General features: G+C 46.3%; 1 protein-coding gene and 1 pseudogene across 2 annotated transcripts in view; one reads left to right on the top strand and one right to left on the bottom strand.

The window, feature by feature from the left end:
* The window catches only part of LOC147717705 (E3 ubiquitin-protein ligase TRIM39-like), a 948,681-nt pseudogene that overhangs the window by 325,133 nt on the left and 599,132 nt on the right, over positions 1-24,416 (bottom strand). The gene's annotated exons all lie outside the window — the stretch shown is intronic.
* LOC147717707 (E3 ubiquitin-protein ligase TRIM11-like) overlaps positions 1-24,416 on the top strand; it is a 442,086-nt gene that overhangs the window by 35,250 nt on the left and 382,420 nt on the right. The window contains exon 2 of the mRNA XM_086919295.1: positions 14,746-15,153. Within this exon, the coding sequence (XP_086775421.1) occupies positions 14,746-15,153 (408 nt within the window). The remainder of the gene's footprint in view (positions 1-14,745; positions 15,154-24,416) is intronic.

Here is a 24,416-nt window from a genome sequence, read left to right as displayed (position 1 = left end):
TCGATAAACAGGTGGGGAATTTTGGTCAGTACGTTTGAGAACAGGAATGATAGGAGAATTACACACATTAGAGTCGGTTTCCACAACCACACCTTGTGCGATTAGCTCGTCAATGATTCTCAGTAAAGCCACTACAGCATCTGGAGGTAACTTGTATTGTCGAATTCGTGGTAATACCACTCCTGCTTTAAGTGTGACTCGATACGGGGTAATGTGCATGCAACCTACATCAGTGGGGCCCTGCGCCCACAGGTGGGCAGGGACGTTCTGTAATCGGGGATCCATGTCTCTCAATACATAATGGCCTTTGAAATCTCGCAAAAATAATCGTACTCCCTCGGGAGAACAACAAATAATAGCTCCTAGAGCTTTCAGTGTTTTAATGCCCAATAGATTTTCTGGACAGGATTTCGTGAGCAATAAGTCTGTAGTCCGTGTCAGAGGACCTACTGCAAGAGGGAGGGGTTGTGATACTTCGTTGATAATCGGTTTTCCTGAAAATCCGAGGGACACGTTCTGTGAGCCTGAGAGGGGTGCCCCTGGTACTTCACTGTGACTTATCGTGGTTCTGCTTGCCCCTGTATCAATGAGAAACTTTCTGTCTTTCCCTAAAACTTGACTATGTACGTAAGGACCATTCTGATCTACAGGAACTTCAATAAGGGGCAAGCGGAATTCACTCTCTAGGCTGTTTCATGTGTATCGTTGGTAATCAGGGTAATCGTTCTGTGCATACTGATACATTTGCTGTGTCGTGGTTTGCGTTGCAGTAATGGGCTGTTGCTGAGGTATCGCTACTGTCTGTGAAGGAGCTGGCATGGGTGCGATCTGCTGTGTATTCTGGGGTACCTGTTGTGAAGTCTGATCTTGTCTAGGAGGACGCGGTCTTTCTTTTGTCTTGCCCGTGGCAATATTATGCTTCAAAACGGCACATTCATTTATATAATGACCTGGCTGTTTGCAATAATTACATACACCCTTTACGGGAGCTGACGAATTACTAGATTGGTTCGCACCCTTTTTCTGACCATCAGCAGGAACTGACTGAGCAACTAACATTTTCATTTTCGTATCTTTCATACGTCTCTGTTCATGTTCTTGTTCTTCTCTAAGTCTATTCTGGTGATACTGTAACATTTGTAACATTTGCGAAGGGGTATTAGCTTGCCAAGTGCTTTCTACTTTCAGTACTCTATTCTTGACCTGGGGTAGGGAGTTCTCGACTAATTTCGTTACAAAAAGATGTGGATATGACTCGCTACTTGCTTTCAAACCGCTGTTAATACCAAAACATTTCTCAAATCGTGTATAGAAATCACTAGTGTCTTCATCAGGTTTCTGTTTGCATGCTGAAATTGCACCCCAATCTTCCTTTTTCGTACTCAATAAACGTGGCAACACTTGTACTAATAAACCTGGTAACGCTTTAACTTTGTCTCCAAGCCCTAGGCCTGGCACTCGGGTATTCTCTTCATCCTCTAATGCAGCCCAATCAATCTTTGCATTACCCACCTCCCACTCTTTTTCTTTGAGTTTCTCGTATATTCCTGGAGGTAGTAGTACTTTCAGTATTTTCATAAGGTCGGGATAAGTGTAATCACCCATTAATAACATATCCTTTATTTCGCGGTGAAAACCTGCAGGGTCTTTATCGTGACTGGGTACTAATTTCTTCATTTCCAATAATTCCATTTTAGTTACAGGAGTATACACAAATACGCGTCTAAGCGTGTGGTCTGCATTCTGTACGGGGTGCACTTCTCGCAACGGATTCTGTCTATCCATGTAATACATGGTCTTTCGTTCCATAACGGGTGCTGCGTTAATCTGTGGACATAAGAATGTACTATACTTGTGGCGGTGTTCTAGAATTACTTTAATTAGATCAGTACTTAAACCTGTCCATCTGTTCGTGACCAGTTCTATTAGTATATCACGCAGGGGACCTGGATCAGAATGCTGGCTTTTATATAACAAGAGCAGATGCTGTATCATGTACATACCAGCTAAACGCTGCTCACTCGGGGTCAAATTCAGGAACGTATGCGCTAGCACATCATCACCATATTTCTCGGAGTTGTCAGCCCATTGCACGGCTGACCTGGCTAATTCTTGTTCATCCATAGAGTCAAGTGCATGATACCCCATGCGCTCTTGGAGTACTCGGTCGGTGGCTTGAAATAAGTGTTCGGGTGTTTTCGGATTACACATGGCTTCCTGATATATTCTTTTACATTCCGGACGCACTAGACGCACTGGACTTTTAAACGGTCTTCCTTTACCTACATACGCGACCCTATCTCTGACTGGCAATTGTGCTTGTGCTAGTGTCTCTGGTTCTTCCTCTGCCTCCTCCTCTGGGGATTCTTGTTTATCTGCATCTGCTTCTAGAGCAGCCTGTCTTTTCTCGTGCATCTTAGTTATTGAAGTTCTGATTCTTCGGTACATGTTATCTATACTGGCTTCTTTGTCATGCTGACCATCGGCTATATGTCGGCCCCACTTGTGGAGTGCTTTCAAATCATCCGGGTTCGCACCCGGCCTATCTGCTTCTCGAATAAAACAGTTTATAAGAAACCGTAATAGCTTGGCTTTAGTATCCACTTTCTGATGCTCCATGGCCTCTTTAATGCTTTCAGGCCCTACTCCTGTCTGCACAAACTTATATATTCGATCCATATGTTCTGTCATTTCAGGTAGTGACATTAGGAAGTTCGTGACTCGTCGTAAACGTACTGATGCAAGTAACATGTCTACATCATTCTTTTTACCAGGTACAGGATCATATCTACAATCTGCAAGGCGATCTCCATAAAATGTAATATCTGTTCTAGGTGTACGCTGTTGCGCTATTTCTCTAAGACTCAGACGATGGTTTGGTGGTGGAGTCTGGTAACCAGCCCCTCCGGACGCGCCTCCTGAGGCACCGGTTCCGAAAGGGTTAGTCGGATCTGTATCAAGGGAAGTAGGAGGAGGATTCTGGGGAGGAGTAGCTTGTGGGGGAGGAAGAGCATAAGGGTTCAGACCGTTAGGCACAGGCCCTGGCGCAGGCAAGGGCGCAGGCAATGGGGTATTAACATAGGTGGGAGCAACATCATCTAAGTAGGAAGAAAGGAAAACGTCCTTTGCTGTCCTCGGGTGTGTCTTAGTCGGGAGCAATGGGGGTGGTAGGTCCTTCGGTATTTCTGGAGAGGCCTTAGGCAGGCCTTTTGATAGGATGGGGAACATGCCATTCATAAGCGTATTACGCTGTCTGTCTACTTGTTCTAATTTTACTCTGATACCTTCCTCAACTAATGCGTTTTCTCGGACCTTGTCGGGTTCTTCCTTACTCTTTTCTTCTAGTCTGTGAGCTTTTTCTGTGCGCCTATGCGACTCTTTACGCCATAACTCGATGGCATCTTTCTGTGACTGTCTGGCTTTCTTTTTCCATAATGCTTCTTCTACTCTCATGATGCAATCTGCATCCCATGTCCCTGCAGCGGGCCATCTCTGATTCTCGGACAGTTCTTTAGTGTAGTCTACCCACAAGTCGAGAAATAAAACAGCATCTAAGCCGTGCTTATGGTACATAAAGTACCCTGGAGTGTCCCTAGGTGGAATGGGAACAGCTTCTTCCAGAACCCCCTTACGGGTTTTTATTTGTCTTAATTTAGAGAACAACGGCATTCTGAAATCTGGCTACTTGATTCTTACTCAGATATGAACACACTATACATAAGACACGTCGAAGCACAACAATGAAAATCGAACATTCACTCATACCACGACATTTGAATGACACATTAAAACATTTCAAGAACGAACCACATTAATTGAGTACAATAACAAGTGCAACAGGATGTACCGCTAAACGGCACGGATACACCTTATACAGGTGCAGACTAGATATACTGCTATACAGTACAGATACACTGCTAAACAGTGCAGACCAGGCTCGTGCACCCGAACCTGTCTTGACCGGCACAAACTAATGCGCACGTCAGGATGCGTCCCTAGCAACGGTACTCACCAGGAAGCACGGAAACGGAAGGCCTCGGAAACTCTGGACTGGACTCGACACGGACTGGACGCAGATACTTCGGAACTTCGGAACCTGGCGGGCCTCGGTATACCACGGATCTTGCTCTCTCAGCTAGGCTCGGGTTGGGATCCTCCGCACTCCTCACCGCCTCGTCTGGGTGTCGATCGCAGCCTCAGTCACCTCCGTTGGCCTGAGGGAGATACAGGAAATCCTGCGGGTACGCGTAGTTGTCCGTCCGGCTGTGGCAGGGGGCTAGGCCTGCAACGCACCGCCGGCGCGTGGGGTGGGGGAGGGGTCCCTGTTCGGGCGCCAGAACTGTGGTAAAATCGATTACCTATACTTAATTTGCTATCAATAATCAATAAGAATAACTCAGAAAAATAAGAGGCAAAATCCGGGATATTGAGGTAAACTCAAAAGGGTTTTATTCCTGTAAAAGGAATTGGGTTATTGGCTCGAGCCAAGGTGGCATAACCATTCCATCACCACACAGGGTTCAGGAAGGGAAGACAGACAACATATTGTTTACAGAAGTACATATATATAGTCAATGCATTACAATGTATGAGCATGTAGTAGGCGTAACAGTAGGCGTAACAGCTGGAAAAGAAGAGATAAAACATGGAAACGTCATTAAACGTCATTAAAAAGGCGGTATAATAGGCGTGCATGAAGGCGTACACTAGAAACGTCATTGATCATGAGGTCACAAAATGGGTGGATACATAAGAGAATCTTGCAATGTCAGCAGAAATATAAGGCAGAGATGCGCGCGCAGCAGCTTGACGTGTGTCTGACGTATAACCAGAAGGTGAAAGGACTTGACATTTAGCACTACAAGTGTAGACATAAGTGTAGACATAAGTCTGAGATGTCAGATCAACCTAATCCCAAATCGTATCCGGTATCGTATGTTTAAGGAACAGTAGTGTCTGGAAGGGAAAAGGTCTCTCGGGCAGGGACTACTCTATACTGTCTGCATGTATGCGTCTACGTGTTGGCATGCGGGGTGAGGGGGCATGGGCCTACCATGGCAACGGAGTCTATGAATTACTTGCACGGAGACAGAAGAACTGGGCCCTCTGCTCCTGCAGCTGGGAGGATGTTTACTTGAACTACGAGACAGGAATGTGTTTTCGAGGAGTGGAGCAGATAATTCGAAGGTTGAAGACGGTCTTGGCAGGCAGAGGTTAGGCTATGCGCCGGAGCCGCGCAGGGAAGTAAGGTGGGGGCCACTGGCACAGAGGTAGCCTGGGCTGAGGCCCTCGGAGTCAGGAAGCAGGAGAGAACTCGAAAAAGGCTCAATGGCATATTCTGGGCCTACTTCGCCAGAGCTGAAAAACGTGTAAAGTGTACCACAAAAAGACGGTGGCACGACATATATAGGAACTGAATATTCAATCCGTTCATGGCGGATCTGAAAGAGGACAAGTTAAAGATGGACGCAAATGTATTTGCGTCTTCGTAGCTGGCACAGGAGGGAAATAACATGCACTGCAAGCTGGTACATGGAGACGGTGGGGTACTCGCTGGGGAACACTACTTGATCAAAAATTATATTTTGATGTGTGGGGAGAGGGGGCGCCAACAGAGATTGTTGCACAGGGCGCCACCATCTCGAAAACCGGCCCTGCCCGGTGCATTGTGGTTCTTGAAGTCATAAATTCCCAGGGAGCAACTCAGAGATTCTGGAACCTTGGATTGGTGCTGTAGACCCTCAAAGGCCCAAATGAAACATCTGGAGAAGATGGACTGCAAGAGAGGACTGCACTCATAAGGACTGCACCTGCTCCACTCGCAAGGCTTCACAACAAAAGGACGTTGCTTTTCTGTCTTATAGGATAAGGAGTGCACTCCCTGATCAGCAACAGGTAGAAAAGTGCTAGAAGGGCAACCTGCAACATCAACAATGAGGACAGCTCCAGCTGACAAGCTTCACCTGGATTTTACTTGGATTGACCAGGTACATTGTAGGAGTTGTAGTCCCAGGCCCCAAGAGGCAAACCAGAGCCTGTGAACGCTTGGTTGGTGCTGTGAATCACTGCATCAAGAAACATTCTGGAAGTAAGTGTAAAAGTGTTACACAATAGGCGGCCTGCATTCTTGACTTTGCCCCAGTCCAGCCAATCTTTATTAACCTTTTGAGTGCTACTTGATTCTAAGCGCTAGTTTTATTTTTAATAATTAAAAATTCTCTGGTTCCCTATAGTGGATTGGATATTTGTTGTTTCGGTGTCATTTTAATCATAAAAATAGTTCCTATTTTCATAGATTGGTGTTGGACTTTTATTGTTTGTTGTGTCTAACTTGTTTAATGTATTGGTGTTTTAAAATGCTTTACACACCTGTCTCCCACGTTAAATCAGCCTGCTCGCAGTCAGCTACCATGGGGTGAGCAAGGGAATAATTTATTGAGACCTTGACTGGACCTTATATTGTGATTGAGGACATTGTACTAGTGGTAGGTACCTAGCTATACTTACTAATAAACCACACACGTGGAACCGGCCATCTTGAAAAGTCTGCGACCTGCTAACTGTGCAGCCCCCGAGGCCTCCTCGAAGCTGGCATTGGGGATTGAGAAGCCCCAGCACCGAGCAGCATTTGCACCAAAGATCAGCCCTACACACTCCACGAGTTCTGCGTGGGGCCCTTTTGCATTTTCCTACTCGACGCGTCTGCCCGGTCACTTGCCGTTGGCTAGTGGCCATCTTGGCAACGAATCTGTGAAACTACACTGCTGGTTTGGTTGCTCCAGACTGGCCCTTGCTTTCCTCAAAAGAAGCAGCCCCTCAGACCTTGCTGGTCTGAGTAAGAAGCCTACAGCGAATCCTGCGTGGGTTGCTTTTGCCAAGGCTTTTTGGCCCCAATCTTGAAGCCAACACCGCCGACAGTGAGAGCCTTTGTGGGACAGTCTGTCCCTGCCTCCTGGTTGTCGTCGACACCTCCTGGTCCACATGGCTGCAGAGACAAGCTTCCCATCAGCACCTGATTGCAATGCGACATCACCTGGTTCCATCCTGGTTTCATCCTGGTCACTGGCTAGTGACCCAGACTCTGTCCCCTCTGCTTTCAGGTCCTCTACATCTTCGATCTACCCTTGGATCCACCCGGACTCTTCTCTTCTGGCCGCCTGCAGCATCTTTTCTCCAAGGCTCCATAAATCTCCACGACGAAACCCAACACACTTTGGGACCAATGCACCCGCTTCCTGTGGGTTAGGTAACGCGAGTACTACGGTGCTCCTGTAAAGGTTTACACTCCTAGTGTCCTAGTTTCCAGTGGTTAAGTTCTAGTCCAGTCAGAAGACTCCCAAACCTTTAACTTTTAACTTTTACGCACCCATTGACTTCTATGTGTGAACGCGTGTGCCTTTAGGCACTGCACACACATCCCGTGGGCCTCCTGCTCCCTAACCATTGTTAGTCCAGTGTAGTCCCAGCGATTCCCAAGGCCCTAGGCCCTACCATTTGTTTGTGACGTGGTACTTATACCACTTTTTTAATATATGGTTTAGCGGGCCACCCGGCCATATCCATAATTGTGCAACTTTTGTCTATTCTATTAAGTTACTTGTTTTGCGCTTGTGCTTTGTGCTCATAAAGAGTTCAGGGGTTTGTTTAGAAATAAATACATATATATTTTGAATATATATCCTGTGTGGTGTCCTTTTATTTGGTATTAAGGGGATTGCATATGGTAAAACAGCTGGCTTCACATGCCCTCTTGAGCTTAGCCTAAGACTGCTTTGTCCATGCTACCCCTAGTATAGCTGGTCTATAAGGTTGACTTTACAACCATCACCATAAGGGTTGTTTGGACTGGTGCAAGGTGCTCACTAGAACAGTGAACATCATATACCAGACCAACCTCTCACAGTCTTAGAGTCATGGTACTGCTCCAAGTACCACAAACAGACCAATAGTGGGTCAGACCAATTATGGGTGTCTGTTACAGACATGTGCTGGTGTCAGTCACCACACGGCTTGCAACTCGCTGGTTTCTAAGGGGCACCCTCACACAACAAGAGAACAATCTAAACAAATCTCAACATAACATCAAAAAACTCAGTCATAAAATGACTGGGGCTAGCTCTCTATGCATGTGCACTGGCTAGTGCTTAAAGAAAAGAACTGACCTCAGCATGCTGGGGTGGCCCCTTGTGAGAAACTAGGGCATTTAGCATCATACCCCACCACTTGTTGGCCCCATTTTGACTACTAGATGCTAGTAGTTTTCTAACTCTGACTGTGCCCTAAGCTCTGCTAGCCAGACCTGGACATATTCTCTGAATTAAAGTACATGGTAATTAGGTATAATTACAATTGGTATTAACAACTTACCTGTAAGTCTGAAGTATATGGTAGGGCATGCTGGAAATAGCATGAGAGCAGCTCCAGGATTAGTTGGATTTGTGTTCCACGAGCAGGAAGGAAGTCCTTTACTTTCGTGCTTGTAGACATAAGAATTGACGGCAGAGAAGTGCTGCATTGTGCGGGAGCCGCTGCCGAGTTGTGCTCCATTGCTCACCATCATATTGTGTTACTCATAGCCACCAATGCTGGGTAGCCACACTGGTCCTCAAACGGGAATGACAGTTTAGGGCAGGAACAGGCCCACCCCAGCAGTTTGGAGTCCCAGTAGTTGAATTAGAAGAGGGTCTGTTTTGGGGAGTGCTGGGGGAAAGTTAGCTACACCAGTAGGTTGGGCAAGTCAGACACTTTTGGATTTTAAAGAACAGTGCTTTCTGGGACAAGAATATGCCACACTTTGGAGGTGTCATACCCGAGGGTGGCACCATGCACCCATTGGTCAGAGGTGCCTACATCAATATGGGAGAGCTGATAGCAACTCAGATCCCTGCCTTGAAACTAGAAGAAGAAGAAGGACTGTTCTGCTGGACCCTTGAACTGAAAAAGAGAGGACTGCACCTGCTGCACACTTTGGTCTTCAGCCCAAATGGACTTTGCCTTGCTCTGAATGTTGAATGGTGGACTGATTGAAAGCAACAGGTTAAAAGAGCTCCACCGGTATCATCTCTACCAAGAAGAACCTAGCTGGTCAGGGTTCGGAGGACGGCAAGGATTTGGCCAGGTGCCAAGCCCGGCTTTAGGGCGTTGCGACTGGTGCCAGCGCACCGGGTGCCAAGATCTGTTGGGTGCTTACAACACACACGGTTTGGAGCTAGCAAGGTGCATGCCTGCTCGCACATATTTCTGACCGTTAGCCTAGAGGCTATGTGCCACTCCTCACACCAGGAGAAAGATTAGGAAAGCAGTTTGTCATTTAAAAAAAGACGAGCGCTTGATTTTCTTTTTCTTGGTGAACAGCATGGTATGCTCATCCTGTCATAGGCCTCTCATGGGACCGGGAGACCCTTGTGGCTGCTCCATTGCCATGGGGATTTTTGTTGCCTTGAGAACAACGATCAGGAGAGCCACAGCTGTTAAGAAAATAACTTTCAAACAAGTCTATTCTCGGCAATATGTTCAAGTCATTCATTTTGCTCTCTAAAACACCAATCTGTTTCTCAATATTGTAATAACTCTTAAGGTAATCCATGGCAGCGGGGCAGTCTCTGTTTAGTTATTTTTCATTATGTCCCAAATTACTCTCATCACAAATAAGCTGAATTGAGTCACTTCTAGGTGTCTGGGTGATTACACGGGTACCACTTGAAGGAGGTATGAGTTACTTCAAAGTGCATGTCAGTAGATCAGATCAATGCTTACTTCTGTGCTGATAGTAATAACTAATTTATGTGAAAGTGGGTGATGAAGGTGCACAGTTGTGGGTATTCGGACTGAACAAAAAGGAAAAGAACATTCTGTATTTCTAGATGAGGGACACAGAGAGACAGAGAGAGAGAAAGAGAGCCAGAGAGAGAGAGAGAGAGGGTGTGTGTGTGTGTGTGTGTGTGTGTGCGTGTGCGTGCGTATGTGTGTGTACATGCATGTGCAAGGGTATTTATTTATTATTAGTCTTGTAGAGCGCGAACAGCTACCCGTGAGGGTTTCCCGGCGCTAATTGACATTATAGCATAATAATCCAGAGGGAGTTAAAGCGCAACAGACCATGGGTATGGTGGAGTAGGTGACGTAAGGAATTAAATGCAAAAGGTCTATGTGAAAAGGGTGATGAAGCAGAAGCAGATTTGAGAGAGGAATTCAGAAAGATGCAGAGAATAAGAGGGTCTATGTGTATAGCAGGAGGAGGGAATGCAGAGGAACATGGTATGTAAGGAAGAACTGGAGAAAATGGAACTTGGAAATGTTTAATTCAGAGTCTTATATTTTAAGAATTGATGGATTTTCAATTCTACTTATTCACCTGGCGCCATTTATTGATGTGAGACTGTTAATATGTACTGGCAAAGCCAATAGGCCTGGTTTGTTTTAGGCACATGTTCGCTGCTCTGTGATCTATCTGGATACAGTTAAGAAAACTCAGCGAGGCACACAATAATTTACAGGTAGTACTCTATCAAAAGAACAGGATTCTACTTCAAATATTAAAAGTCACAAAATGAATTGAACAGGCCTCACCTTTTTGGAACGATTGCTGTCTTATATTGAATTCTCTAACTTTACAAATAAAAAACTCTTATTTGGTTCTCTGCACAGACTGTAAGAACCCTTGATGTAATTCAAAACAACCACACAGTTCTGTTTTAGATATCCCTTATTTTAGAGCATGTTGCATGGTATGCTCCCCTAACCTGTAGGAGTATTGCTTTTTCTCAGATGAGTTTCTGTAGTTCTGGTTTTCATTCAACGATCCTTGTATAGTGCGATTTAAAAGTGTAAATAGATGTTGAATATGGGACATGATTTAGGGCTCTGGAGTTGAGACTGAAACCAGTGTATGTCGTTGTAAGTGCCTATCACTAGGTCAGGAAAGTATCAAATTACATGTTCATCTATTCCTTGCCCTCTGTGCAAGTAGAGGGAGACGGAAGTGTTACATATGGGCCAGTGGCCCCCCCCCTTTCCTGTGTGTTCCCCCTACCCCGCACTCCATTATTCATCCCATGTCCACTGCCGTCCCTGTTAGGGAGTTCAGTTGGAGCACTTGCCAACTGCACATGGCTGACAGCTTTGGAGACAGAACAATGGTCACATATGGACCAACTAAAATTATGATTCTATCGAAAATTATGCGGATACACAGCTGTGAGATTACAGACCGCACCAAAGAAAGAAATGCATAGTTTGATGTGTGGGGAGAGGGGGCGCCAACAGAGATTGTTGCACAGGGCGCCACCATCTCGAAAACCGGCCCTGCCCGGTGCATTGTGGTTCTTGAAGTCATAAATTCCCAGGGAGCAACTCAGAGATTCTGGAACCTTGGATTGGTGCTGTAGACCCTCAAAGGCCCAAATGAAACATCTGGAGAAGATGGACTGCAAGAGAGGACTGCACTCATAAGGACTGCACCTGCTCCACTCGCAAGGCTTCACAACAAAAGGACGTTGCTTTTCTGTCTTATAGGATAAGGAGTGCACTCCCTGATCAGCAACAGGTAGAAAAGTGCTAGAAGGGCAACCTGCAACATCAACAATGAGGACAGCTCCAGCTGACAAGCTTCACCTGGATTTTACTTGGATTGACCAGGTACATTGTAGGAGTTGTAGTCCCAGGCCCCAAGAGGCAAACCAGAGCCTGTGAACGCTTGGTTGGTGCTGTGAATCACTGCATCAAGAAACATTCTGGAAGTAAGTGTAAAAGTGTTACACAATAGGCGGCCTGCATTCTTGACTTTGCCCCAGTCCAGCCAATCTTTATTAACCTTTTGAGTGCTACTTGATTCTAAGCGCTAGTTTTATTTTTAATAATTAAAAATTCTCTGGTTCCCTACATTGGATATTTGTTGTTTCGGTGTCATTTTAATCATAAAAATAGTTCCTATTTTCTTAGATTGGTGTTGGACTTTTATTGTTTGTTGAGTCTAACTTGTTTAATGTATTAGTGTTTTAAAATGCTTTACACACGTGTCTCCCAAGTTAAATCAGCCTGCTCACAGCCAGCTACCATGGGTTGAGCAAGGGAATAATTTATTGAGACCTTGACTGGACCTTATATTGTGATTGAGGACATTGTACTAGTGGTAGGTACCCAACTATACTTACTAATAAACCACATTCCATCAGACCCACATAGGCTCACAAGTCAGTTCAGGCGTGAATGCTGACGATGACGCAGAGCCAAACTAGCACGCAGGAGTGCTACTCAAAAATTTCCGGATCCAGTCTGACACTCGGGGAATGTTCTAAGGTAAGGAATCTGCGACAAGAAGTCTCTATTTTGATATAGGTGCTTCATACTGGTGTGTGTGAATGGCAGGCTGCTGTGTTAGTCACCAGGCATTTTTTTTAAGCACAGCAACAGCAAACCCTTAGTTCTGTGCAATCATATCAGTTCAATAAACTTCTTAAAACATGGCCACTTCTCCTGCAGTCTAAGACTGATACACAAGTTCACACTTTTATAACAATAGCACAAAGATGCTGCTTTTTAGTGAATCCGTTATCATATATAAAAACGTGTGCCATAAAATTAGTGAGAATAAGACTTCATATAAGGGACAAAATTAAGTTTTCAATACAGTGTCCATAGGAAAAAGAGAACATACCTGCTGAAGATGGTCTGCACTCCCTAGGGAGAAAAGAGAGAAAATGGACACATAAATATTTATGCCACATCATTCTGAGTACTGATTTCTTTTTTGAGAGTCACTGAGCTGCTATTGAGGGATACATGTTTCCTGACTGATGGCATGATAGATTGGCCTATATTGAGCCACTAGGCAGCCAAATATTCAACAGAGAGTGGCTTGTGAGAGCAGAACAGGCACAATTCACTCTGGCATGTTGTGCTGGATTATTAATAACGTATGAAGTACCTCCTGCACCAAATGAGGCCTTCCTGGTGCTAAACCTAAAAGAGAACAACTTAGAAGGAATTAGAACATTGGAATGTTGGGAATTCATTGAAAACAATGGAGTACTCTGGGCTTATAATGGCTGGTATAAGCCTGGAGCTCCAACATTCCAATGTTTCTTTGTTCACAGCTCTGGCTGTGAACAAAGGCTTCAGGGAGCCTGAGGGGATTCCAATCCCCTCACGCTTCCAAAAGGCTTTGTTTTTTTGTTAGAACATGCTGTCCTCTAGTGACAGAATGTTCTAATAGCCTTATAGCCCTTCGGAGATGGGCTATACCGCTATTAAAGTCCCTCTCCCTTGTTTAAGGCCCTCGCCTTCGGCTCGGGGCCTTTAACGCTGGAGAGGGCCTTTAATAGCCGGTATAGCCCTCTACGGCGGGCTATAAGGCTATAATAAAAAGCGATGTCTTTAGCGGTTTGGTGGAAGCAAAATAACAGTAGATTCAGAGCAGAGAATCCATATACTGATATGAGTCCCTTGGCTCATTCTTATTTATGGGCACTTTCTGTAATACTCTCGCTGTTTGTATAGCATTGATGGACAAATCACCTCAGTGAAACCCAATGAACCGATACATTTCAAAACCATTCACCAACACCATCCGTACATACAAAAAACTTCCTGATAAATCAAACGCATACATATTTTTACCAATACAAACCATGATTAACCATTATTAAACAACTATTTGGATAAAGCAATTTTCACTCACCAAGCACATCTTGACAATGGAAACCTCAATATAAACATCTGCTATTAATGGAGGTGAATATAGACCAGTAGTTGTCAGTAAACCAGTGTTAAACGGTTTATGCTCTCTCCGTGAAACAAGGTAAAATTTGGCATATACCCAATTGGCACCTTTAATTTACTTGTAAGCCGCTAGTAAAGTGGGACTCCATATACTCGAGGCTACAAATTAAATGCTACTTGTGGGTCTGGACCAAGGTCTTCAGGTCTTTCTCCGGGAAGAACCGACGAACCCCCCACAGAAGGCGCAGCTGATAACGTGCGTTCTTGGCAATGGAGTTGATGTGTGAGATTAGGTTGAGTCTTTTGTCAAGTATGCACCTAGGGATTTAGCGCAGTCCACAATGATGGGTTTACTGTTGAGTAAAATTCAGCTAATTCATCCAGGATTGAACAGGAGGCGGGAGAGAGAGGTAGATAGGAGGAGGAATTTAGTTTTGGAGGGATTGAGAATGAGTTGGTGTCTGTCACTGCAAGAGCGGTTTCCATAGTTGCTGCAAGCTGCCCTTGACTGCTGGTTTTCACTTGGTGGGCGCACATTCCTGCTAGTGCACATATAGTGGCGGCCCCTTGATACTGTCCTTCTCAGTCACTTGTCTGAGGACTGAGGTCTCTTTAAAGAACATTCCAACACCGCCAGGCATCCTTCAAAGTGGATTATAAGGCTGCCCGAGTGCCAGCACCACCCAGGGGGCTGCGGGGTGTAGCCTCTGTCCTCCGGTTCTGTGAGGGGAAATACAGCGGATGTAGTTGCATTTCTCCGCGGTTACACCCGGATTGTTATATTACGAGAGGGCGAGGCCAGTTCTAATCTCTCTCTGTAACTCTCCAGCGGCCTTCTGGACTTTCAGGGAAACGTGAGGCCTGTCAAAGTCCACACTCGGGCCCAGCTCTCCTCCATGACACGGAGACCCCACCCCAGCGGCAGATAGACACTCCCACTTCTTAATCTTCTGGAAACTGAAAGCATTTCAAAGTCCAGTGTCAGCGCCGAAGGAGGAACCGTATTCGTCCTTATCTCTGTTCAAGGCGGCAGCTGCGCAGCTCCAGGGCATCCGAGGCGAGGTCACTTGTTCCATCTGCCTGGAGTTGTACACGGACCCGGTGTCCATCGAGTGTGAACACAACTTCTGCCGCTCCTGCATCACTCATCACTGGGAGGATCCGTGGTCGGACCGCTCCTGTCCCCAGTGCCGGGCAGTATCCCGCGAAGGTAAACTGCGACCTAACAGGGAGCTGAAAAACATCGTGGAAATGTCCGGATTGAATTTATCCCCCGAGAACCCCCAAGACGAGCATCTGTGCCCCAAACACCAGGAGAAGCTGAAGCTGTTCTGTAAAGAGGATCACACACTCCTGTGCGTCATCTGCCGAGAGTCGAGGGATCACAAGGCACATACAGTGTGGCCAATAGAGGAGGCTGCCGAGGAGCACAAGGTGAGTGTGTGATGTGTCATAACTACAGTCCATATGCCACACAGGCAACTCAGATTATTTGAAGTATATATTGTATATTTATTTCTTGCATCAAATAGGTGTAGAGGATGAAGTGACAGCCGGGTAGCGCTCCAAGTTAGGGAAGAATTGAAGATACACCTCTCTAAAGAACGTTACCTGCTCTTCATCTCACTAGGCCCATTCCTTACTAACTTGTCTGAGTACTCTGACAGCATTACTGGCCTGGTTACTTACCAGCAATCTTCATTATCTTATGTCTGTATTCTCACAGTCATACTTATGAGGTGATCCCACCTCATTCACAGGACCAAACCCAGGCCATAGGAATGAACATGACATAATTCCACCCCCTTCGGGTGGTACAAGTTATGGCCAGGCCCGCACCTCTTCCTGAGCTACTAGGTTGTCTTCTGAGGCCAGATGGAGGGGAGCGAGGGCCTTCCATACTGACTGTGATGAGCACTACGTACTAAAGATCTTGAAGTTTACCGGTAAGTAACCGGGGCATTATCATGGACTAAAGATGTTCAAATTTACGGGTAAGTAACCGGGGCACTATCCTCAAGTCCTCATCCCAGTCATTTAAGTATGAGGACTACCAACAATAAACTGGCCGAAGAACCACACAAGTCACTATTACTGCCATAAACTCAAATATTAATAGTAAAAAACAAAGTAATAGTGAATATTACTCTAATAATACTTGTTACAAAACCTTGAGACCAAATTTATCCTCCCCCAATCCCACTCCGTGAAGTTTTTAATGTTTCAGCAAGCTGTTAGGAGGGCCCAGGTACCTGCTTGAGAGATCTCTGATAAAGAAACCCCTGTAAAGTCAGCCCAAGAGGCTGCTACACCTCTTGTAGATCTGCCCTTGATATTCAATGATGGAGTAACATTGGAAGCCTCATAAACTGTTGAAATAGTTTCTCTACCCCTCCTGTATGTAGTAATGCTAGCAGCTTTACACCCCTGGTTGACACTTCTGAAGGTGAAACTTAGTTCATCCGTTTTCCTGAAGCTTTTGGTACAATTTAAGTCTATCAACACCACCCTCTTTATTTCTAGAGAATGGAGAAGGGTTTCATCATGAGAAGAGGGATTAGGAAAAAAGAAGGAAGGAAATATTCCTGGTTCCTATATCCAAAGAGGGAACCTCTGTTAGGAAACCAGGGTCGGTTCTCAAAATGATTCCATCTTTTAAAACCTTTTAACCTGGAGGTTTACACAACAAAGCACTTCATTCACCAGTCCTCAACTGTAAGAACCTGGCTATCAAAAATACCACCTTTAATGTGAGCCACAGATAAAGTTTCCACAGAGAAGCTTTGCAAGACTTTAAAGACCAAAGGTAAATCCCAGGAAGGAACAAATGGAAGAATCATATATCTATAGATGGAGGGCCTAACAGCCCTGGAACCTCACATTAGACACGTCCTACAAACCTCCTTCTCCACTCAACGGGTACCGATGGAATGGAAGAAGGCCATAGTATTGCCTATTAGAAAAAAACCAACAATAAGCCTGGAGGTTCTGGAAAACCTCAGACCCATTTCCCTACTGCCATACGTGGCCAAGGTGGCTGAGAAGGTGGTCAACGCTCAGCTCACTGAACACCTGGAAAAATGGAATGTACTCCATCCTTCTCAATCAGGTTTCAGGGCGGGCTACTCCACGGAGACAGCCCTCCTTAGAGCTACTGAGACCTTAAGAGCAGGGGCAGACGCAGGTCACACTATGGCCTTGATTATGCTTGACCTTAGCGCAGCATTTGACACCGTAGCACATTCCATCTTGCTACGGTGTCTACAAGAAGCCGGGGTCGCTGGTCCTGCGCTGGGCTGGCTGCAATCGTTTCTGACGGAAAGATGCTTCCAAGTACAACAAGGGACTTGCCGATCAGCGGAGGTGTCGCTAGACCAGGGAGTGCCTCAGGGCTCGGCTCTTAGCCCTACTCTTTTTAATCTATATATGGCCTCACTAGCAAAAGTGGTACAGTCCTATGGGGTGGAGTTGGTGTCGTACGCTGACGACACCCAACTGCTCATCTCCCTATCACAAAACACCTCCAACACCCCCCACAATTTCAAAGCATGTATGCAGGCCCTAGCTAAATGGATGGACGCCCACTGTTTAAAACTCAATGGCTCTAAAACGGAGGTGTTGGTGGTAGGGGGAAAAAGGGAAGACTGGTCGGATGAATGGTGGCCTACATGTCTGGGTCCTACCCCCATACCTTGTCAGGAGGCAAAGAATCTAGGGATCTGGATGAACCCTGCTCTCTCTTATGATGGCCACATTAGGCGTCTTGTAGGCAAATGTTTTGGAGTGCTAAAGACTCTAAACAAAACGTTAGACCTCCTCCCTCTATCGGCCAGAAGAACGCTAACGCAAGCACTAGTAACCTCGCGTTTAGACTATGGTAACGTCTTGTTCCTAGGGGCCACCGAAGGCAGCATAGGTCGCCTACAAGTCATACAAAACTCCGCTGCCAGACTGGTGCTAAGAAGACCCAGGAGAGCCAACTCATAAAAAGCACTGGATGCGCTTCATTGGTTACCTGTAAAGAAACGGGTGCGCTACAAGTGTCTCCTCTTCTGTCACCGCATCGTCTGGGACAGATCACCGACTTATCTCAGGGACTTAATCAGCAGATATGAACCTACAAGGTCCCTTCGATCAGAGGGCGCCGGACTGCTGAAAGTGCCTAGAACTAAGAAGGCTAGAATGGGCGGACGCTCATTTGCACTCCAAGCAGCCCAACAGTGGAATAAACTCCCCTGTGCACTGAGACTGGAGAGCAACGAAACGCGGTTTACGTCCCTGCTCAAAACTCATCTTTACTCATCTTAATCCGGACGGTCTGTATGCTGATTTCTTGGATAGTGTTAGCGCGGGGACACGCCGTGATGGCGTTACTGTGCGCTCTACAAACTCGATATTATTGTTATTATTATTAGAAACTTCACAGAAGCCTAAGGTCTAAAGTCCTGATTTAGAGTTTGCAGGACATGAATTTACTCTGCTGGGGCAACAGAATAAAGTACGCCCTGAGGGGGTACCTGCATGCCAACTTTGACATGTCTGTCATCCCAGCAAACATTTCTTGCATTTACAAGAAACGCCATCTCAGTGATGTCTATAAATGCTTTGAAAGTTTGACAGGCGGTTATGTCAACATACCTCAAACTTTCAATTTTATTTTGGTTTTCCAATAGAAAATCCTAAAGCAGATACCCAACATTGCCACTGATAAACTTAGTATAACCATCGAACACAGACTAAAATATTGAGCCAATTTCACAAACAATTGGAGAGCTTTGTTTTTAAACAGCAGTTTTAGAAATGCTTCCAATGCATATAACATGATGACAATGTGGAAGGCGGTCTAGACTTTTAGATTACTGAGAGTAGATGATAGCGAGCTCCTTTCCTCTTCAGCACCACACCTTTCAATCTCCAAATCGAAAGAGATAAGTGAGCTAGTAGAAGGGATTCCTGGTTCACTAGAGAAGAAGGAGACAATGAATCTCTCCAATGAGGACCTAGAGATATTGAGAGAAGCAGAGAGAACGAGGACCACCGTGGCCAGAATGGGACCACCAACACCACTTCTGCCTTTTGTCTTTGAATCCTCAGGAGCATCTTGTGAATGAGGGAAGAAAGGTATAAAGAGCTTGCAGGGCCAATATTTTGTTGGAATATCCCCCCCGTGCACCTGTAGTTGGAATCAGAGTGACGAATCTCATCAGTCACTTTCCCTTGCTGTTAACCAGGTGCTCCTAATTGCAGGATGGCAGTGCCACCTTTAAACTGTGCCCACCACCACCCAATGGATGGTGAACAGGGACCCTCAATGATCAAAGGCCAGGTGCAGGTGAGGGCTACGTTGCTCGCTATTTTTAGGCTGAACTGTCCATGGGGCAGAATCTGGGCTGTGCACAGCAGAAAAATCTCCATACGCTGTGCCAGTGCGAGCTGCCTGCCAGCAGCACAACCACAGAGAACACACTGTGAGAGTCACACAATGCTGTTTGTGTGGCAAGCATGGTAACAGGAAAACAAATCACAATGCAGCCACTGGCTGGGATAATCATTGCAGGCTTTCTGGTGATGGTACAGAAGAGCCAGATCCTGGCTGTTGTTTACGTTCTGCAGTGACACCAGATGACCAGTGTGAGGGCACATTTATTTTAGCTGCAGGGCGGAAGTCATATGCGTTTTCAGAGAAGTTTTGACAATATAAGTCACAACGCTGCTCCCTAACAGCCAGAGCAGAATCAGGTGTACGCTTCAAATTGCGAGGCAGGACAACCAATAGCTAGCAGGTGCTGGCAGGGGCTGCTTTTGTTATAATATAAAGAGCCGTGTTGTGATTCTCCCAGGATCTATAGTATGCGTGACTAACGCATTTTAGTGTTGTGATGCGGACATCAGTACAAAAAAGCTTAGATCCAACCCCTGCAGCAATGGACCTGTGCCATGCATATCAGAGAACAACATTTTATGTGCACAGCTCAATGGGTTACTACTTTTGGCACAGACATTCTGATACTGTGCAGTTCATAAGTTACATTCGTAATCTAGCACAGTGAGAGGTATTAACTGCTATCTAAGAGTTGCATCGTACTGGTTAGAAAGTTATGTTTTTTTCTCAGTCTTTCTGTTAGAACCGGGGATCTCTGGTTGGCACAGGAATGCACTTGTGACAAGCAAGGACCCTCAGCTCCACGTCAGGGCAAGGGAACTACTCCTTTGAATAACCCCTGCTCACCCTCTAGGTAGTGTGGCACGAGCAGACAAGGCTAATCCTCAGGGCGATAGTAAGTTAAGCATTCATGATCACACACAGTAAACCCACTGACCCACCACAAATGGACAACAGTCGTGTGGTTGTATCAAAAATACGTATACTTTATATAAAAGATAGCTTCAAGCAGGATTACCACAAGACCAGAATAACGTTTAGTAAATCGAGGTCACCAGATTACAATAGGCAAGCTTAGTCTTTCAATGTTCGTTGGTTAGCAAGGTACGATGACAGAGAAATAAGAACGTTGCGGACCCTGGATCCGATATGAACTCGAGACGGAGTTCAGGTGTACCTTGCTGGTGAAAGTCCGAGGCGTTTCAGGCGCGGCTACTTGTGAGGGCGGACCCCGAACGAGGCTGACGGTTCTACAGAGGATCTCTCCGGCTCAATCCCCCTCGAGGAGCGAGGTGAAGGAGCTAGACTGTGGAGGGTTGCGGTGATCCGGGATCGGTACAGCTCACGGGGCGAGGCACCTTTCAGGCCTGCGGGGCGTACTACTTCTTAGCACGCGGGGTCTGACTCGTGGATCTGTGAGGGGCGTCAAGTTCTCGGGCAGACGGGTGCAGCACCAGGCTTCCGGTACCACAGTACGGGGAGGCCTTTCTTGAGGTGCGGCACAAGCCTTGGTATGCAGGAGCGCAAAGCGAGACAGTCGGGTATGTTACGACGTACGGACCATCCGAGGCTATGAGATGCTCTCCATGCAGATTCCGGCTGGAGAAGATGAGAGGTGCGTAGCTCGCTCCGTAAGCGGCAAGGTGAAAGGAGAGCAGGCGGCCCGGCACTGAAGCGGAGCGGCTCAGGAATGAGCTGGACTCTTTACGGCGGGGCAACCAGGCTCCGAGCTGTCATGGCCTGGGAGAGGGCGAAGGCACCCGAGTCACAACTCTGGCGAGGGAATAAGAACTGAGGCCCAACAGCAAACGGGCACAAGCAGATCGAACCCAATGGTCCTGGGGTTCCGTTCAGGGGGCAAGCTCTCGATCAAGCCCTTGGAGATCGTTTCAGGCACAGTCTACAAAGTCCTATCTGGTCCTTTCCTCTCCGTTCTCAGCAAGGAACCACTGCAGGCCAGTCCAACAGGATACAGACTGGTTTCCGTCCTTCAGCTTCTCTTGGTCTTTCTAGTCAGGCAGAGGTTCGTCGTGGTAAAAACTGGATCTGATTTGTAAGGAGCGGAGCTCCTATATTTATACTGCATTTCTTTTGTCTTTGCAGGCCAGGGGGCCTGAGCCGGGTTCAACCTGGTTCTGAAGTACTTTGCTGACAGGAAGCTGCTGTCTTCTTTCAGGGTGCAGGGCAGAGACATCAGACGCTCCGCTCCGCAGGAGGTGGAGCCAGCATTCTAGTGGTGGAGCACAACCCTATTCAGAGTCAAGGACTACTCCGCCCACCCATCCTGGTGTAAGCATCTCATTCACCCTCCTGAGCACCCGACTATCCCCCGGGAATCTCCCAGCCCTGTCACTCACACAAACCCAGACAGCAGATACACATCCTGGCAGAGGTGGGCTGAACAGTTAGGCGAGCAAAGGCTAACTTTCTAAAAGTAGCATTTGCAAACACAGGATATTAAAATAAACCTTACTAAAGGAAGTATTTTATTATTCTGAGTTCAGGCATACTAATTCGACCTGCTACCGTGTTCCCTAAGTCTGTTGGAACTATAGCGTGTAAAAGCTCCGACAGCTCATCTGGCCTAAGAGAACTGGTAGCCCTCCAATAGTGAAGAACGAGAAAGGGCGGTAATTCACTACCAGGACATGCCACACTCTAGGCTTGTCCTACCTTACGCTTACAATGCACCCTGCCCATAGGCCTACCATAGGGGTGACTGCTATGAAGGTGAGGTAAGGTTCAGGACTAGCAAGTGTGGGACTGTACGCGGGGTCAGCAATGGCGGACCCGAGACATATCTTACGAGGCCGCGTCTGTGGGTGGCGCAACCAGCGCTGCAGGCCCACTAGCGGCATTTGTATCTACAAGCCCCGGCACACCTCATGCAATCTACTGGGGACTGATAGTAAACCAAATAATCCAATCGTGGAAATCAATTGTACATACACTTTACATTGGGAGCACTTGCACTGCGGCACGGATTGGTCGTGGCGCAGTGCCCTGAGCATCGAACACCAGCAAAAACATCTGAGGCACATCAGCAAAAAGTGGAAGGGAGACTCACGCCAAGGTGCCAGGTCTAACACTATCTATCCTGATGTTGCTAAGAATGGTTTGCTTTGGTAGAAATCAATTCTTATAAAAGTCGACCATGACCATTGTGTTGTGTTCTGAATCCTGAAACCCATCTGATTCTTGCCAAGACTGGGGCCTTTAGTCAAGCTTTTGCTGAAACACTAAGGCAATGACGTAGGTTCTGTTTAACTGATAGTGCCACAGTAGATAGTCATGGTAAAAGACTTTGAAGTGTAGGGCCAACATTAATCAGAACAAGTGACTCTCCAATTTGGCCTTTGTACATTTTAACTGTAGAGAGTGGCCCTCTAATCGCAGCTTGCCCAACAAGTTGTGCTGAAATTCCTTTAATGCCAAGGTTGTTACTTTATATGTGCATCATGTGGTGTTAATCCTGTGAGGTCTATGAAATGCATTAAATATCCTGTTTGAGGAGCTTCATGACATAGTTTAAACTTTTCAGCATTTGGACTTCACTAAAATGGGTTACAGTCTGCTCTTGTAAAGTGTGTTCATCAATGCCAGGTTTGTATTCGTGGTGAACAAAGCAACAGGTCTTAATGGGGCTGATCTTCAAAGTCAGTAGTTATTAATCGAATTGGAACATGATTGCAGAAGTGCATAGGTGCCCATTGAATCTCCTCCCACTATAAGCATATTGAATAGAAAGTAGGATTATGCGTAAAAAGTTTCCTGAAGGCTGATTTTGCATAAATTGAGGGTGGCAACTTTAGGATGGTTTTTGGGTTGAAACTGATCTGCGAGGGGCTGAATTTGGGCTTAAACTTGTACAGCTTTGGGCTTGGGACGGGTATCGAAATCTGGCAACACCTGTTGCCAGATTGGACTATTTCCTGCACAAATGGGCGACATTTCTCCCATTTGTGTGGGGAAAGACCCATGTGGCGGGTGACTTAACTTTGACCTGGACTTGGCCCTGTGTGCGGAATTTTTTAAGGGGAGGCATCGCCCCTTTAAATGTCTCTGATTACATCCAAGTTGCACTCTTGATTCAATTCTGCTGCCTGGTTTATTTTCCTCAAGCTAACTCAGGCGCTCCGTAACTGCCCCTCCCACCCTCCCCCAAGTCAGCCCCCCACCATCAACTATGAGGCAGCAGGCTCCCTCTAAATAATAAAAGTAATTATTTTAAGGCACAAGGGGACACACCTTATGGTAACTACTTGACTTGTGTCATTATTGGCAGCCCCCACAGTGGTGTTTGTCTGCAAGGCCGTCAATATTAAGAGCACGAGAAAGCGCTTGCAATGACATCCCTGCTTGATAAGCGGGGAAACTGCTGCTGATCGGCAAGATCAAGAGAGAAGGTCTGGGTCTGCCTGCACCCCCAGCTTGCAGTAAGTCATAATCTCTCCTGTTTTCTGTCTCTGTCTAGCTCCGTACTTGCTGAAAACAGTGACTCCATGAACTGCCTATTACCCCCTCTTTCCCCTCCTTTGCTTCATTCGTTCCCCTGTGAAATTGATCTAAAAATGAAGTAATACTTTTGCTGGAAATGTCTTTTTCTGACCTTTTTCTATTACAAAGTGCAGCCTCGGAAAGGAGAGAAGTTTTTTCAAAATACGAAAAATGAATAAATAAAGCAAGACAGAGTGGTCACAAAGTGGCCAGATTGGTTTAATTCACATCCAAACACATTGCCTCCACTTTACAGATTTTTACAGTGAACCACTACTTTAACCCCTCCCCCGCGGGGCTAATTCCACTGCTGTGCTGGGGGGAGGGGGTGCGCACAGCGCCGCGGATGAGCTCGGCTCGGCATGCAGCACGGTGGCGCTGTGCTCATGACGAGCTGAGCTCGTCATGACTGCGCCCGTTCCAATGGAACGCCCAGCACAGCAGGGGAATTATCCCCACGTGGGTGAGGCGCAACGGTCATGACGAGCTCAGCTCGTCATGAGCACAGCGCGACCGTGCCTCATGACAAGCTCAGCTCGTCATGAGCACGGAACAGGTTAAGTTTTTAAGGTCTTTGAATAGCATTGTTTTCAACAGGTGAGGAAGTTCACCATTCCTGGAGGTAATGCGATATCTGGTTGATGAGTGGTGTAGAAAATGTTTAATGTGATCCTTAGCAGCTGTTTTCCTTTTATTAGTTCATGAAATATGTAATCAGAATTTATGTTCATGAATGCGGTCTTCTAAAACTATACTCCTTATGCTTTGTAAGGATTTAAGCAATGGACATTGAAACAGGTCTTTTCCGGGCACTGTA

This window comes from Lissotriton vulgaris, chromosome 5 (genome assembly GCF_964263255.1).
Source record: "Lissotriton vulgaris chromosome 5, aLisVul1.2, whole genome shotgun sequence".
In the NCBI taxonomy this organism is placed as follows: Eukaryota; Metazoa; Chordata; class Amphibia; order Caudata; family Salamandridae; genus Lissotriton; species Lissotriton vulgaris.
The sequence above is the reverse complement of the archived record's forward strand: the minus strand, read 5'-3'. Positions and strand labels throughout refer to the sequence as shown.